Source organism: Apteryx mantelli, chromosome 17 (assembly GCF_036417845.1).
Source record: "Apteryx mantelli isolate bAptMan1 chromosome 17, bAptMan1.hap1, whole genome shotgun sequence".
Taxonomy (NCBI): Eukaryota; Metazoa; Chordata; class Aves; order Apterygiformes; family Apterygidae; genus Apteryx; species Apteryx mantelli.
Window position 1 is genome coordinate 8100085 of NC_089994.1, and position 18413 is coordinate 8118497.

General features: G+C 38.3%; 1 protein-coding gene across 3 annotated transcripts in view; it reads left to right on the forward strand.

Annotated features, from left to right (window-relative positions):
• Positions 1-18413, forward strand: part of UPB1 (beta-ureidopropionase 1) — a 35704-nt gene that overhangs the window by 15598 nt on the left and 1693 nt on the right. The window contains exons 1-9 of one of the 3 annotated variants that reach the window (XM_067306746.1): positions 1075-1304; positions 2018-2189; positions 3582-3690; positions 4423-4517; positions 5835-5996; positions 10212-10381; positions 13824-13905; positions 14820-14862; positions 16922-17076. In XM_067306746.1, coding sequence (XP_067162847.1) covers positions 1204-1304; positions 2018-2189; positions 3582-3690; positions 4423-4517; positions 5835-5996; positions 10212-10381; positions 13824-13905; positions 14820-14862; positions 16922-17076 — 1089 coding nt within the window. In that variant the 5' untranslated portion in view covers positions 1075-1203. Of the gene's footprint in view, positions 1-1074; positions 1305-2017; positions 2190-3581; positions 3691-4422; positions 4518-5834; positions 5997-10211; positions 10382-13823; positions 13906-14819; positions 14863-16921; positions 17077-18413 lie in introns of those variants that run through there. The other 2 variants (XM_067306748.1, XM_013944880.2) reach the window with 2 other exon arrangements.

Here is an 18413-nt window from a genome sequence, read left to right on the forward strand (position 1 = left end):
GATTAAAGGATTTTCCTGTTTTCTATCTAAAAGCGTTACTCTGCTCTTAGGAGTTACTCTAGGAGTTTGTGCTCCCAACAGAACAGCGGACCAGCACCTCTGCCCTTGTATACCTTGCATACAGAGTATTGCTGCAACTTCTTGGGTTAAAAAAACTAGATGAAAGAGAATTGCATCTCAAAATGCCCTGATGAAACCTGATTATCCCTGGATTCTTTCTGTTTAAAGTTAAATATTAGACAGCTTGAAAGGCTTAATATTTAACTCAAAATGCCTGACAGCTGGAGACGCTCAATGCTGAATGTTACTCTATCTTCTAGAAGATACATAAAGCAATGCTTAAAATCAGTGTGATATATTTAGACTGTTGTAGCTGTCCCTGGACTTGGTAACTGGTTTTCTCATTTGGATGAAGCATTTATGTTCTTCATTTCACAATTACATTTTGAAGCAGAAAGCACAGCCAGTAGTTACTGGTTTTGGTGGAAATAATTGGTTTAAACAGGGTGGCCGTTTGGTACCTAACCAACAGGAAATACCCTCTATTCAGATGCACTTTTCTTTGAGCCAGATAGACTTTTTATTTTGTTTGCTCTTTTGTCTGACATTAACTTTGTTTCTGGGATGAATTTCCAATCATATTGGGCCTGAAATGCATCTTGGGGACAAAGCTAATTTTTATTCCTGGCCCCTGTTCAGTGTCTTATTGTAACCAAAACAGACACACAGGCACACCTGTGAAAACCACAGTATTTTATGATCTCTTTCCTATTTCTAAGCCTTTATGTAGAAGGGTATCTTCATAAAATCCTCCTACAGATACCTTCGTTTTTATTTAATTTTGAGACTGAGGAGTTGGCCCAGAAGGGGCAAGTGACGGGGCACAGCCACCTCCACGGCTGTTTAACCCTTCAGGGCGTCTCAGGGTCGGCCACCAGGCCATCCCAGCCAGCCCTGCGAGGGCCACACGGGACCCGCCGCTGCTGCCTCCTGAGCCCCCAAGAGCTGCGCCGCGACGGGCCGCCGTGGCGGAGGGGCCTCCCCGCACCCGGCCCAGCCCCGGCGCTGCGCCAAAACCCCTCTGAGGAGAAAGGGGCGTGTCCGAGCGGGCCGCCCGGGGGTAACGGTCGGGGCGGGGGGGCGCGAGCCCAACGGTCGGCGCGTGCCCCGCCGTCCGCGCGCCTCGCCTCGCCTCGCCTCGCCATGGAGGGAGGCCTGGAGTCGCTGGAGTCTTGCCTGGAGCGGCACATCCCGCCCGAGGACCTCGCCGAGGTGAAGCGGATTCTCTATGGCGGCGAGGCGAGGTGCGCTGCGGGGAGGGGCGTGCTGGAGGAAGGGGGCGTCCCCTCGGGGACGCGGGGGAGGGAGCCGCTTCGAGAAGGGGCGTTCGGCCTGGGAGGGTGGGGGAAGGAGCCGGTGTGTGTGTGGGGGGGGGGGGGGGTCCCCAGGGCGGGGCTGAAAGGGAAAAAGGGGAGGGGGGCAGGTGAGGAACTTAAGCCTGTGGTGAGAAAACTGCGGGGTAGTTCGGGGGTATCCTCGTTTGGGAAGGAGGGGAGTAGAGAAGTGGTATGAGAGGGTGGCTGACTGGAGCGAAGGAGGTGAGGGGATAGTTTGGGGGTATTGTGGATTGGGGGTGAGGGAGCTGGCAAAGTGGGGACCTAACACGGAGAAAAGCACTTTAGATTGGAGGGAAAGTGTAATCTGGGAGTTACAAGTGGGAGTCTGTAGATGAGAGCTCCTTGATTTCTGTAGTAAGGTAAGAGTGTCTGGAGATCTGAGTTATCAAAGGAGAGGCTGGAAGTTTGCTGCCATGGGGGAGAGCTGAGAGACTGCACATGACCTTGCTGCTGTCTGGCTGTTCCCTCCCTCTGACAGTTGTGTGCTGGGGCATCGGAGCTTGAAGCTAAGGTGCCTCTGCAGGGGTAGACAGTATTTGTTATCCTTTGGGTTTGTTGCATCCAGAAAGGAAAAGGAGAGTATCTCAGGTTGAAATGTTTTTGTTTCCTTTTCATTCTAGAAAACTTCATTTGCCAGCTGCTGCTGTATCAGCAGCTCAGGAGAGAGATTTTGAACTACGGGGCTATGGATTTGAAGCTGCCCCAGAGCAATTGAGAAGGCCACGCATTGTTCGAGTAGGACTGATACAGAATAAAATTCCACTTCCCACAGACACAGCAGTGGCAGGCCAGGTACAAAAATTGGGCCATTTGTTTATAACTCCTCTTTTACTGGATTGAGAAATATCACCCTTCAGTTTTTGGCGTTATAAGCTCCATCATGAAATGCCTACTGTTTGTCTGGCAACACAGGGCCCAACACTCTCTTGAACACAGTATACTATAAGAAATTAGAATGACACGTGAAATTTTATTGTTCCTCAGAAATGTTTCTGTGTTATGTTTATCTAGTGAATTGCCCAACCTGTTTGTGTTTTTCCTATAGCTAAATATTTAGCCACTGATTTTGTAAATGAAAAGTTTTTGCCTGTAAAATGAAACAGAAAAAACATTTTCCAGAATTCAAGAGATCACAATCCATGGAAACCACAGGTGCAGTTCTTGTTTTAATTGAAAAATGCTGCGTTGTAGGAGAATCCATTAGCACAAACATGGATTAATAAAGCTGTATTATTCTTTGCGCAGCAATAAACCAAATCATATTACAAGGTGACTGTCATCTCTTAACATCTTGGACACAAAAGCATTGAGATGACACATTTATGTAGAAATTGCCTCTTCAAAGTCATTTAAAAAGAGTAGAAGAAAATACCACGTGTATGAAATTTCCTGGAGTAAAAGTTTTGTTCACAGACAGGACAGAACTAGCAGATAACTATTTCTGTAAATCAGCGTACAGCCATTGAGTTTGTAGGTCACTGTTGACTTGTGTTGCATCTATTTTTTTGTTGATACCTGAAAGTATCGATAAAAAGTGCTATATCTATGCTCATCTTTAACTAGAGCGCTCAAAGAAAAAATATTTTGAAACAAAGGTCTTTAATTAATAAATGCTGTGTTGTTTTCCTTGGTAATAATCTACTTAGATCTTAAGGCAGAGGGATTGAGAAAATACTTTGGGGTTAATAACTTCTAGAAAGTGTCCAAGATCCATGTGTGTCAGCAGGATTTGCAGATAACAAAGGAAATGGACTATCCTTACCTCATATTGTAAAATTCTGAGTACTTGATTTTGAATTCACTTTTTCTTAACGTTGCTAAGTAGTTGTTTCCATTGAGCAACAAAAAGATGACTTTTGCTTGTTCTTTTAAGATTTGTAGCTGTTTACAAGGCAGTCAGGGATTAATTGCCAGATATTTAAATGTGGCAACCATGGAATTTGAGAATTCCAGTGAATTGCTTTCTGTATTTTTAGCATCTAAACTTATGTTTTAAAAATCTATATTTAATTCTCTAGGTTCTAATTCTGATATCAGTGCTCATGAATGATTACTTCTTGAGGTATTCCCTCTGAAAGCAATGGGACTAAGTACAGAACAAGATAAAAATATTTAATGTGAATAAAGTTTGTAAAACCAGGCTAGTAATATACAAGTGAGTTAGAACATACAGCTTTTTTATAGTGTGAAACTTCTCACGATCAGGTGGCTGCACTGCACAGAAGAATTGAGGAGATTGTGGAGGTGGCAGCAATGTGTGGGGTCAACATAGTTTGTTTCCAGGAGGCTTGGAGTGAGTATTTTCTCTGATTCCTTCTAGCTTGTCAATGGTCAAATTCTTTCTGTTTTAACAGGTATCCTGTACTCGAAATATGTCTTGTAGGCAAACAACAGAGATCTTCCAAGATACAACAGTTGACTGTTACTGATTTATTTTGTTTTTTTTTATATTTTATTTTATTTTTTTTTAAAGAAAAACAAAGAATCTTTGTTAGAACTATGTGGAAGATCTGTGTGAAGTCTGTAAGGAGAGATGTATGTTGCAATAGTTTTATAGTCACACTCATTTTTTGTGTTGTCCTTTGTGATCCTTTCCTCATTTTTTTCTCTTAAAGCTTTTTTTCTATCTAGACAGATATTAAGAAATATAAATAAATTTTAATTGAAATGGAGTCTTTGAAGCTTAATAGGAGCCAAAACCAAAATGAAGACCCCATTGTGAAAACAGGTTGCTCGCAGAAAGTGTACAGTAGTGACTAGGATGTGTTTTAGATCTTTACCTCCTTTAAGACTAGTAATGCACAGTGAGTGCATTCTTTCTCTTCTGTTTTGCTATGTATGGCCCCAACATTCCTCATCCTTGCTAAAAATATTACTAAAAAGCTTTGTTCTTTGAACAAGGAGAACAGTTGTATCGTTCTTAAGTGTTTATTTATTTACGTGTTCATGGAAACAGAACTACCCCTGTGTCTCTCGAGTGACATGCATACTCTTGTAAAGTTTGCCTTGCATCGATGTTTTCTAGCCATGCCCTTTGCATTTTGTACAAGAGAGAAGCTTCCTTGGACTGAATTTGCTGAGTCAGCAGAGGATGGGCCAACGACAAAATTCTGCCAAGAGGTATACAAACAAACAAAGCAAAATACCCAAAATTCACCTCCCCTCCCCTCCAAGCCAATAACTGCCGCAGATTAGCAAGAATTTCTTCTTTATATACCAGTCTTCTACCACTGATAAAATAGAAATAATAAAAATTAAATTTTCACCTTGCTTGACAAATATTATAGTAGCGAATGAAGTAAAAATGGGCAACAGAACCTATGCTCAATATTTAATTTTTAAATTACTTTGCATTTATAGACTGACTTTTATCCTGGAAGGTATATGAAACTTCCCATTTAACTATTCCTGAGTTTTACAACTGGGAGCAATTTTCCAGCCAAATGCCTTTAATTTCTATTCAAAAGATGTTTCTTGGCTAGAACAGGTGAGCATTAAGCAATATTTGTATGAAGTGTGGTCCTGAGGAGAATAGCTAGCTATTTCTGAACAGGGAACACTTTCACACAGATCTTCTACATCTCCCTGTGAAATGATACAAAATATAGGGGGCTTTTTTATGCACCTAAGGAGATTTGTTAGCTGGCTTTTATTCTTCCAGCGACTGCTGACTGCAAAAGTGACAGAGTATATTTTTGTCTTCTGACAACTTATTTTTGTGATAAAGAATTTTTATGATTTTCTGTAGTAAGGGATTCACAAAAGGTTGTTATGGAGTCATATTTGTCCAGATATGAACTGACCTATTTAACTTTCTGTGGACAGCCATTTTATCTTCAGTCTGATCTAGGGCAAGTATAGATTGATTCTCACTGTAGAATTACTGACACTATGGAAATTCGGAGAAATATAAAAAAAGAAAAGTGGTATGAAAGAAAAGACAGCAATGTACTAGTAAACTGGCAGTCAGATGGTGCTATATTTCTCACTCACACCTGTATTTATTGACATTTATAGTTAATAATATTTAAAAATTTCCCATAAGTGTTTGAACATTCTTTCAGCTAGCTGAGGTGTTAAACAAATCCATGTAAGTGGGATACCAGAATGAAAGTGGGATCAACCTCCTGTTATACCTGCGAATAGATATGGGTCAGCCCTGTAGTTTTAATGCTGCTGTTAGGATGTTTTTTCCAGTTGGTACCTTGCATTTCTAATCGAATGATTTAGGTGGAAGGCTCTCAGTGATATATCCATCTTTGAAGAAGCTGGCAGTACAGGCGGTTCCAGTGTGGATTAAGCATTAGCACTTGATAACAGTCAAAGTAATGCACAAAATGAAAACCTTTTTTAATGCTTCTTTATGAACACAAGGTGAAAATAATTGATTACTCTAGGCTTGTATGTGTAATAGAAAAATTATGTTAATTTGTATAGCTGGCAAAGAAATACAATATGGTTGTGGTATCTCCAATCCTGGAGCGAGATGAAATACATGGGGGAACTCTTTGGAATACTGCAGTCGTCATTTCTAATTCTGGAGCTATCCTTGGCAAAAGTAGGAAAAATCACATTCCAAGGATTGGAGATTTCAATGAGGTAAGATGCAATACTGTGATTATCAAGCTAGTCTTATTTTGCAGCTCTTGCTTATGTCTGCAGTGTGTTGCATCAGAGCCATACAGGAAGGAAATGTAATGTATTTTTGGAAAATGTGATTCACTAAGCATCAAATCAGTTTTTCCCAGGTAAGATTATATTAGTATAATAAGTTAATTTATCAAGAATGGAGATTGATGATCTGTAAAGCACAAGTGACACTGAATCTTTGTCATATGCTCTTCCTTGGCCTGATAGAAACTACAAAACTATTGAGGACTTTTAAAAGAAAATTCTGTAAGTCACAGCTGTGTTGTATTACTTGTGCATGATGGTCTCAGGTAATTTTTGCACCTGTTGAATTTGATTTAATTTGGAGGGGAACTGATTCATGGTTCAGGTATGAGCAGTATTTATAGTCTTGATCTTTGTTTTTCCACGAGATTGTCGTCGAAATGACAGTTCTTATGCTCTTGTTTCTCTGAGTGGAATCCCTTAATCATCACGCTTTTGATTGAATCACTGGTTTATAGCATATTCTGTTTACTAATCACATTACTTCCCCTGAAGCCCCCAGCTATTTTTAGGCTGTGCTCTAGAATCAGCTTCAGAAACTGAACTGGTAGTAAAAGCAATGTGAGAAGGAAACTGCTTGGTCTGAAATGTGTTTGTCCATCCATAGAATTATCACAAGCAGAAAGATCAGGATTAAAAATTAACTGAGGTCTAAAAATACATTGTCTTACCTAACTTAATCTCTCCTTGTCAGCTGAAGTGAGTAATTAACAGAGGCATTTCTCCTAAGCACTGAGAACTATATACTTGCAGTTGCTTCTGTTCCCTTTCTAAATGCTCCAGTCACTAAACTGAGGCTTTAGAAGCCAGACTGCCTTTTTATTAATTTTAAAGGGTTTTTCTTTTTTTGGTCTTGAAACTTCCTGTTCAAAGACCTCTGAAAGTTCAGACCTGTGCTCCCAGACCTGATCGTCCTGGTTTATGTTTCTTCAGAGGAGGCTGTTAATAGTTTTTTACACAATGAAGTTCTGTCACAGGCTTGTCAGACATGAGCCTGACTTCCATCTTTAACAATTATTTTGATTTTTAATATTATTTTGTCTGAGCTGTCTTCTAGCTAGCAAAACAAGAACTAATAATCCTGTATAAAATATAAGTATTAATACAAATGAATTTTTGGTACTTTGCACATTCTTGATGCCTTTCTTGTATAACCACACACACACACACAAAAAAATCCTGTCGCATGTACTAAAATACGTCTTTCAGTTTTCCAGACAGTGGTATATGTAGCATCAACAGATTCCAAGAATCTTCTTTTTTCTAGCTATGAAACTGTAATGAAAGACACCTAAAGAATTATAAAATATTTTTAGAATTATAGAATTGTAAAAGAATTATAAAATTATAAAAGAATTATAAAATATTTTTGCTTTTCCATATGAAGTATTACTATAGTTGTATTGAAGGGTTTGTATAATTCCTAGAAGGAGTTGATTCCCGTGATCCTAAATTCCAGAATTATCACAAGACACAATCTATTAAAATATTGCCAGTGCATTATAATGATTTGACAGTTCTTGTTGTATCTGTCTCATTATAACAGGCAAGTAGTATTTACCTAAAACAGTGCTAACTTTTTGACTAGTCCTGTTAGGAAAGCATTCTGCCCATTCTGCTCGTGATTTGTTATCCTGCTTGAGGATAAGAGAGGTGAGAGCAGCTTTCTGAATTGTGTTAAGGCTGACCAATTCTGAAAGAGGAACTTTAGAAGCAGACAAGACTACAAGGAAGGATTATACTCATCTCTGCTGTTTTATTGTTGTTGTTGTTGTTTTTTTTTAATCAACAAAGTTACCTCCAAGGAAGGGGTGAGTTTAAACTTATTCTATGTAGATTGTCTCTGTAGAACAGATTGGAAAAGGAGCCTGGTTACAATCATCCTTGATGAATCAATGAGAACTAAATGCAAAGGGGAAAGAGATTGGTCTTTAACCTATTCAGCCGTGTGTTGGAGGGCATATAAATAAACAAAAATCAATCCTTCTTGAGACATCACAATTAGTTGCTGTGGAGATGATTGTGACTTCTGGTGAGGAATAAAGAATAAGAATTGATGAATTCCCTGAAGCAATTAACATTCTTGTTTTTCTTCTCCTATTGTAATAAAAGAAAACTGAGAATAGAAGAAAAAATGGAAAGATATTCAATCAGCAGAACTGTTTTGAAACAGGATTATGTGAGGGCCCACCACATGGTGTGCTCTCTACAGACGAGAAAGCAGATAAAAATCTGTGCCCAAGGGAATCTGCAATTTCAGGAGACCTGACAGTAAATAACAAACATGAGATTATCACACTTACCAGGCAGACTGAACCTCTAGCCCCTCTTGATTTCTGAACATGATCCCCTTCAGAGCTGTATCTGTCGCTTCCATCATGCCGTTCTCCTACACTTAGATGAGGTCCTGGATTGTTCCTTAGCAGTTACTGTGCTTACTGTAGGCCTGACATTGGTCTTGAAGGGAACAGAACTCCAATAGCAGTGGTTGGTACAGTGGACAGACAGTTTCAGTAAAAATTGAATTATTTTACAACATGCCACTCATATGGTAAGACACACACCTCATTGGGTCAGACCAGTGGGTTATCTACCTTCTGCCTCTGAGATCATCACGAGGATATACTATTAGGAATGAGTCTGGCCACTATTTGCAGCATTTGTACTCCCTCAGTATCCACAGTCATTATATTAGGAATGTTAGATAGTACATTCCTGGCTATTTTGTTTCTTATCTGTTTGTGGACCTTTTGTCCATGATTTTGTCCAGTCCCCTCTGAACTTGCTGATACAATCTGCCTTCACAAACTCTTGTAGGAGCAAATTCCAGAAGAGCTCTACCTGCTGTGTTTAAAAAAAAAAAAAAAAAAAAAAAAAAAAAGATATATGTACAAGACTACTAATTTCAGTGAATACCCACTACTTTTGCTGTTTCAGGATTTCTGCATTCATAAAGTCTACTGCCTTTGTGATTTTGTAAATTGCCTGTGTAACCTCCCTCAGCCTTCTGTCTGCAAATTGAAGACACTGAGCCTTTTAGTCTCCCCGCGTGAGGCAGCTGCTCCATCCCCTTAATCATTTTAGTGGCCTTTGCTTGTTCCGTCTCTAGTGTATCTTTGAGGTGCAGACACTAGAGTTACACAGAGAACTCAAGCTATGGGCACACAATTTTTATGTACCAGCAAAATGATGTTTTTTGTTACATTCTCAGTACCCTTCCTTTTGATGCCTGATGTCTTATTGTTTTTTTGACTACCACTGCAGGTTAAGCCAGTGATTTCAGGGAACTGTGAATGACTCCATCCGTACCCTTTTCTTGTACCTGGGAAGACCCAGTTCTGTAGATTTCATTTAGTCTCTCTATCTGGAAGTTTGTCCCTGGTGATAGCTGTTAACAGTGCCCTCTGCTTCTCTTCACCATTGCCTTTTACAGGAACCAGTGCATTTTTAACTCTTTAGAAATGTTTGATATGATAAGATAAAGTTGGCAGCATATGGGAAACAGGATCTTTGAAGCCAACAGTTTGTTCCAGTTTCTTTAAGGAGTGCTATCTAGATTTATTCTGTGATTTTCCTTGTTTTTTTTAAGCCTTCTGTTAGTTTAGAGCAATAGTCATAAAGAAATTCAGATAACCAATCTTAGCTATACACTGATGTCACCTATAATATTCATAAAATTATTGTATATCAGTATTAACAGTTGAATGTAAAGCAATTCCTTGTTCATTTTACAGGGTTCATATTCTCTATATTTAATAAGACTAAGGATTGTGACTTCTTTGGACAATTTACTTATGTGGTAAAAGTACTAAGAGAGGTGCCTAAGGTTTGGCAATTTGTGAGTCTCCTAAGCTTCTGTAGAAGTTTCTAGTGTTACTGGAAGAGTGTATGTCAAAGTCAGGCAGTACTTAGGTTTGGTATGAGTAAAGGGAAACAGAAATAAGCTGGAATTTGATCTTATCAGCCTAAGAGAGCCACTTTCTGTTAAATTGCTCTTCTGTTGCAACTGTGTACTAAAGAAAGGTGTTCTTGCTCATGGGCTTATGACTTTTGAAGCTGGTAATCAGGCATTGTAAAGTGTCAAAGCAACACTGGAGTTTTTTCTTTTTAAGAAATCTGCCTTTTTTTCCCCCCCCCTAGTCTACCTACTATATGGAAGGAAATACAGGACACACAGTGTTTCAGACACAGTTTGGAACAATTGCTGTGAATATCTGCTATGGGCGCCATCACCCTCTGAACTGGCTTATGTATAGCATCAATGGAGCAGAGATCATCTTTAACCCTTCAGCCACTATCGGAACGCTCAGGTAAAATACAAGCTGCTTTAGGCTGTTGCATACTTTCTGAGTTAACTGAACCTCTGAGCCTCTTGCTTTGGCCCCAGGGTGGTACCTCGCTGAGGTCTTGGAACCTTAGGTATCACGTCCTTACTTTTTCTTTACAAAGGAGTCTGCATTCTTCTCCATCTGGAGTTTTGGGCTACTGGTCTGCTTACAGTCACTGGTTCTCTTCCAGAACTTTAGTTGTATATCTGCAGGTATTCTGCCTTTGCAACAGAGTTATCCAGCATCCAGCTGGGCTTCTGGAAGCTAATGACTGTGTTTCAGATTTTTCTTTTTTGTGTAATATTTTTGTTTTATGATAGACAGTAGTAATTTACATTTAGGTTAGCTTGCAAGATCCATTCTCTACCTAGGAGCCAGTAAGTACGCTATCAAATTGCAGTCTTCAGAGCCAAGCTGAGAAACCCTTTTCTCAGAAAAGGGTTTTTTCTATTTTACTCTTGACAATTTTATGATTATCAGGCCTCTTGAACCAGACTAAACCAGTGTAAACTTTCCCTTGAGATTAATCTTCTACAGATTGACATTAACTGCACCCTACTGACTTGATTTCTTAAAAGAAAACTCACTCAGTGAGCTAAGAAAATAGAGTTCTTAGCCAGCCCATAGTGATTAATCTGTGGATTAGATCTTGAATATTCTGTGTTTCTACAGTATCAACATCAGTCACATTTCATTATAATAACCTTTGAACATGCCGTGCTTCCAAAGCATTGTGTCTGACACAGGCTGTTTATTGCTTGGGATATAATGTGATGTGAAATAATAAAAAAAGCTTCCTTTGGGCAGAAACCTTGTAGAAATTTGTTTCAATTGTTTTTAATTCCACTCTTCTTGACAAAATCACTGTATCTTCTTTTTAGTCTCATTGTCTTCTGTTCTTTGCCTTACTGCTCAATAGTTCCATATTCCAGATTAGACTATTTGTAAATTGAGGTGCAGGATTCCAGAATGTGTCAACACATAAGCTTAATACATGATACAATAATTGTGCTTTTTTTTTTCCCAGATAACATTAGGCTCTGGAAAGCAATTTAACCATGTATGATGTTTATATGTGTTTTTATGACTGAGGAGGTGATGGTAATTTATGCTGGATTTTAGGTGTTAATATTTTAAGCTATCCTTTTTGGCACAAGTGGTTAGCTTTGTACAGGAGGAGGGAGGTCTGGCTTTGCAGAGTTCTTTGGAACAAAGACGCTTCCTTTGTGAGTTAAAGCCATTATTTTGGGCTAGCTGAACTCTCTTTGAGTTTCCAGCTCCAGAGATGATTTTTAGAAACTTAACAGGAGCATATTTTGCTGTTGTAATTCAAATATAGTATTCAGTTGTAAACTAAAAAGAAAGCGTACTGATGTCTTCTCAAAATACTTGAAGTTCTTTCTCATTGCTCCTGTCTCTCCCTTCAGCTGGGCTTGTGTGCATGTACTAATCGCAGAATGCTTTCATTTTTATTGCTTTAAACACAGAGGAAGAGATTTTTCCAGTGTAAGTTGTGTAAACCTAAATGTATGAAGTATTCAGCAATGCAGACTTGCTGACTAGGGATGCAAGAGGATAAAAGAGTTATAAATTGTAAGAGGGGAATCTTGTTTACAGTTTCTTTAGGATTCCCCCAGTCCCCTCTCTTCACCTATTTAATGTAAATTTGGAGTTTTTCTAGCTCTGTAAGAAGGTTTGAGAATATTCATACCAATTTTTGTTGCTGACCAGCTAGAAAAAGATTCGGAGTACACAGACCATTCACAGTAGGGTGGAAATTATGAAAAACAGATTACAGAGGCATAAAAATTTCATACCCACAAGCAGTTCTAGTGCAGAGAACCATATATTTGTGAGCCTGGGGAGTAGAACTGTAGGTTAGATTCAATATTCTGCCATTCAGACTGTCTTTAATATTTTTCAGTATTAAAGTATCTTACTTAGGTTGTGTAATGTTGGCAAATGTCCTTTGAAAAGAGTTGAACTTTTGGGGCATTTTATGAATATCAGTACTAGAATAATGTTTGTGATTTTTGTCCACTTATAGCCCATTAAGAGGAGAGCAAACAGAAATTACCCTGTCTTCATGCAGCACTTCATTGCTACTCTGGGTGCTTCAGATTCTCCTAATTATTGCCTTTCACTTGATTGTTTTTAAGAGTATAATTTTTATTGCAGGAAGAGGACTCTTGAGGCCCATGTAGAAAACTGTCTCTGGGGTAACTTCTTGGCTATAGCTTTTTTTCCTGTCTCTTTTATTCTGTGAAATAGTAATTTGCAGGAGCTTTTCAATAAAATCCCTTTTTCTTAGAATAGCTGGCAGCCAAACTCAGAGCAATTGAGAAAAAAGGCAATAAACCAAGTCCTTTCAATCAGCCGAGTGACCATCTCTTAAGATTCTTGAGTCTGCCTGGGAGATTAATGGCAGTCAGGCACTTGCCTAACTATCTTAGTACTCAGAATCTGGCAGGTACATATTGTCACAGGATGTACAAATTGTATCACCTTCATTTTGGGGCTCTGAGTACTTCCAGACCTTCCATTAACTAGTCTGATCCCTTTGTATCGAATCTTTTAATGAGAAGATGACTGTTTTGGTTCTAAAAATCAGTCAGAATTGAAATCTCCTTTTGGAAAAGAGCTGGAGGTTGTGAAAGAGAAGGAATTCTTTTATTCCTTATTTTCCAGTTTTTGTTTTTCTGTGAATTTGGTGACTGGTGTAATAGCTAATGACTGGGAAGTTACGGGGATGCTTTTGTTAAGTGTGCTTTCTTTTTCATCAGCCCGCCACTGGAAAATGACTTACTGGAAATTGCTATGAAACTGGTACATAAAATAACAGAAGTGAGAAAGATGGGAATAGATTTTCTTTTTCTTTTTTTAATTCATATAAATTTGATATTTCATTCACTGCTGTAACACCTGCTGAATTATTTTGGAAAAAAGGAGGCAACTTGTATTTTACTCTTACTGCTTTTCTTACAGCTTACTCTTACTTTCTTTTTCTTACAGCTCTTACTGCTTTGCTGCAGAATATTATTTGGATCACTGAAAATTAATGGAATATGAAAGCACATGTGTAAATCCTTTGTGTTGTTTAGTAGAGTAAAAACTTTTATATTAATTTTAATTGCTTTGAAAATCTTGAGAGGTGTTGTTTTTTCTTTTTGCCATGAAAAATCCTTATTTACCAAGTTATCACATGAAATTGTTTATACCTATATTTGAGCAGAAAATAATTGCATTTTGGCTGTATGTGTGAGGAGACTTACTGTAACAGCAGGGTCAGTCTCAGTAACTAACTTTGGTTTCTTCAACAGAAAATGTACAGTGTCCCACACTCATAAATAATCCAAATGCAGAAGACTGCTCTGAAGCAGACAAATAATGAATATCTGCCTTCTCTATTGTTACTATATTGCAGTGAGTCAATGTGGCCAATTGAAGCAAGAAATGCTGCCATAGCTAATCACTGCTTTACATGTCCCATCAACAGAGTAGGAACGGTATGTATCTTTACTTTGTCATTTCATTTCATAATTTAGGTATTGTGGCATGTGTTAATTCTCGGTAAATGAATTAAACAGCACTAGGATACACAGATTCCTTTACTGTGGAAGGCCTCTATCTCTTACTGTTTATAATGTGCTTTGAAGATTTGAAGATGGACAGTGATACGTTGTATCTAGCAGGGAGCTTGAGAGTTGCCTTGTTGCTGGCAGCCTACCTTCTGTTGCAGCTGCTTCCTGTTCTTGAATTGCTCTCTCTGTAATAGGCACCCACCCTTTTTGCTAATTCTCCTAGTTTCTATGGTGAAATTAGTGTTCCCTTAGCCAGAATGAACGTGAACCATATCCTCAAGCCTGTTGTGCAGAACTGGCTGCTGTTATCCAGGTATTGCCTCTTTTTGGGTGCTGAAATCCTATAATCAAAACTAATATTGCCCACAATAGGTCATTCTTGCTTTCGGATTAGTCTAAAAACCCTAAATGAGTTTTCTTTTGTAAGGTTCTCTGCAAAAATCCAGATTTGTTCTTGCACTTAATGTGAATACATTTGCCTCCTTGTATGATCTGTAAAGATGGGTTTGGTTAAATATCTCTTCTTTGGCCCTCTTCTCACCTTTGCAAAACTGTTAGGAGGCATGTTCCCCATGTGTGTGAATAACAGGCAGTCATACAAAAAGATCATGTTTTCCAACCTAGTCCATCATAAGATCCTAACAGGATAGTCTCTAATGTGAATCTAGAAACTAGACCCCTCCAATGACTCCAGTGACTTCTTTAGACAGTGCTGATAATAGGCCAGAAAAGTCTTAATAGATTTATATAAAGTTCAATACTAGATGTGATAGACTAATAAGGATTTCTTGAATGAAATGGAATTATACTGCCACCTACGGATTCCTTTTATTTCGCAGGAATACTACAAAAATGCGTTTACTTCTGGAGATGGTGGAAAAGGTATGTTCAGAAATCACATTGCTAATAATTGTTGATTGGGAAGTCTTGAAGAAATGATAGCTCTCCTACCTGTGTCTGTTCCATGGCAGCTATGGTGGCCAATGCCTGCCTCAGTCAGGACTGCTGCTATGTAGGCTGGAGAGAATAAGCACTTGCTATAAAAGGTGGTGATACGATGGTATGTGGTCACTTGAAGTTGTATATACTTCCAGGGGAAGTCCGTGCAGTCTTGTAGGATGGGAAGACAGAAATCCCACAAATTTCACCTGGGTTGTCAGTACATGCATGACATAGTTTATTTATAGGTTTAAGATTATTAACATTAATATCAGTCATGAATTTTTTTTATCAAGGATTATTGCTGTTCACTTGGGGCAGTGGCAGGGGCTGGTGAGATGCGAGTTCCTTTTTCCAGGCATCCATATGAGTTACTGAGTTCCTTATACAAAGGTTTATTTAAAGTAGTAACTGTACATCTATATCATGTGGCATGTGTGTGTGTTTGGTAGGTACACTGAGCTATGTGACACTGAAGATGGAAATGGCTACCAAAGATTGATGGTATTCTTTCTACAGACTCATGTCTTGTCATCTCACTCCCTGTTTCAAGGCCTTTAGGCAGTCACATTTCTCTAATTGTAATTCCTATTCTATATGTAGTTTGTATTGGAAGGCAGATATTTATCTTCACTACAGAGCTAGTTTGGCTGATTAGTACATGAATGTAAATGGCTGCAGCAAAACCAAATCAGAGGGTTTTTTCCATCACTGGTAATGCACGTCTCGCTTAAGTCATTGAGATTCCATATTGCATGTTTTCCTGTGACTGCTTTTAGCTGAGCCACTGATTCCAAGTGAACAGTGGAGAAACTGGTTGGTCTTAGTCACTGAAGAAGGGGGTGTGGGAAGAATTGGAGAACTACAAACCCTTAATGATCTAGCCTATATCCTGTATGGAGAGTGTGTGAGCTATGAGTTTGAATTAAAATGATACGTTATCACTATTCAGTATCCTCAGCCAAACCGTTTTTCCCTGTTTCACAGTTTTGTTGGAGACTGAAAAAATTTTTTTGAATGGGTAAAAAGACTTAATGGCAACATCTGAGTCAACTGACCAGTGAAAATTTGAAATAGGGTTTTCCTTGGAGTAATTTTCTTGGCTAATTTTATTCTGTTGCTCATGAGCTTTAAAAAAGGGCTGGTTGGGAACATCACAGGCAAAAACAAACCCCAATTATAATTCATAAGTAAGAGAAGAAAGAAAAGACAGTGTATGACATCATTGTTATTCTTCATATGCCTGAAAAAAAAAAAAGATGAGTTCTGAAAGCTAAGTAAGTGCATGCTCTGCTGTTTGACAGATTATTTAGTCAGCATTTCAAGAGGAGTATGAGACTGTGAACCACACTGTCATGAGGTGAAAAGCTCCATCAGTTGTGTGTTGGAACACAATAATTTGTCTGGTGACAACCATGACTGCCTCTGGCTTATCTGGTGTGGGTCTGAGCCTTTTTCTTAGCTAGTTTTGGAGCAAAAAGGTCAGCAATATCCATTGCTTAGTAGTATAACAGATGTGGCTGATTTTTTGGCACAATTAAGAATTGTGCGATTTTAAGTAAGATTTTTACCTGCCTCAAATCCCAGTGTTTTCAACTCTGATCTTGCATTGAAAATTGAATGTGTGCCTCTTTCAGCTGTTTTGGAAAAATATAACAATTAGCATTCATTTAAATTCTAAATAAATAAAAATGGAAGCAAAGCCCTTAGATGCAGACTTGGTAATGAGAAAGCAAATTAATGTATAAGTTAAAAGCCAATACAGTAATTTTTTTTCTATTTTTGATATTTGTGAAAGCTGTACTGTGAATGAAAGGTAACAAATAGTTAAAACTACAGTTACCTTAGGATCGTGCTGTGACTCTTCAGGTTAGTGTCTTGCTTAAAGTACAGTGAGTGAACTGCCAAATGAAGTCACGAACCAAGTTTTATGTAAAAATGCAAGTTAAGTTGTATATGTATTTGCAGATGGCATTATATGCTTTTTAAAAATTTCTTTAAGCGCACCATGACTTGGGTCATTTTTATGGCTCAAGTTACGTAGCTGCACCAGATGGCAGTAGAACCCCAGGACTGTCTCGCACTCAGGATGGACTTCTCGTGGTAGAGATGGATTTAAATCTTTGCAGGCAAGTCAGTGATAAATGGAATTTTAAGGTAAGCCTGATTATAAAGAAATGGCCCGTTTTTAAGACTAACTTACATATGATGTTAGAACAAAGTTTTCATAATGATCATATAATGCTACAACAGCCAAAAGGAAGCCTTTGTTCCGCAATCCAAAGCTTAAATTAGTTGTGGAACTAATTTAACAGGATTTTCTGGAGGTCAAAGGCACAAATGGATAGGCACTTTCATGGAAGCTAGGACAGTAACTTTTAAATGAAAAACTTGGCCTTTGGTCCCTAAGTGCTGATTGCCAGAAACTTGAAGGACCAGTAAGGGAAGCATCATTTTGTATGTGATTTTCTTTTCCTAAGCCGTTTACTGCTGAGCTATGAACGACCTTAGATCTGACCTAATATGGCAGTTCTTTATACACTGATCAGCATTACTTGTCAGTTTTTGTGGAATTTATTAAAAAAAGAAAAATCCAAACCCCAAGAATCTTAACTCATTTTGCTTATAGGAACTTTCTGAATGCAAACTTCTTGCAGTTAACCTCCTGAATTTGATGACATGTTGAAGCCACAAAGAAAAGAACCATCTATGTTCATCTCTGAAGCATCCTAACTTGCTTTAGAATTAAGCTAAACCAGATTTAGGTGACTGCAAGCCTCTCCAAAGGGCTTTAACAAAGTTTAACCTTTTTTTTTTTTTTTCTTAATTCTCAGCCCAAACTAGTTTGGATCAACTTTCCTGAGGGTGTAATTTGATACAATTTCTTCAGCAGCAGCCTTGCTTTAAGAAGTTGCCACTTCAGCACTGCAGTTTGTTAACCTTTTGGTTGTGCTAGTACAAATATCTGGGGGGGCTGTATTATATACTGGTTTAGTGAAGATGCAGATTTTTAAAAAACCCAAAACTATTTTCTTCTTTCAATCTGGTCAAGTTTTCAGCAGGCCCCACAAACATTGTGCTAGTACAACAAAGAAGGCAAGGAACAAGCAAAAGGAGAAAAGAGAAGACAACTTCTTTAATAGGCTGTGAAGAAAACACCTTGAATTCTTCTGTGGAGACAGGTCTTTAATTCTAGCCCTTAATACTGCTAGAGTCTATAACACTTTCCTGTCCACTATTAAAATCAACATGAGATTTGAATCTTAACAAAAAGTAAAAAGACTAAAGCTCCTGGCTAGCAACTGTCACAATATATGTAGGTTCTTCAGTGATATTACTAGTATTTAAAATAATCAATCATTTTTAAGGAGTCTTAAATTTTGCACATAATGTTACTCTAAGCAGAAACACTTCTTTTATAGAGCTAGTTTATCTGGAACCACTTTGTGCATTTTGTGCACTCCACTTTGTGCATATTGAGCAACATTTAATGT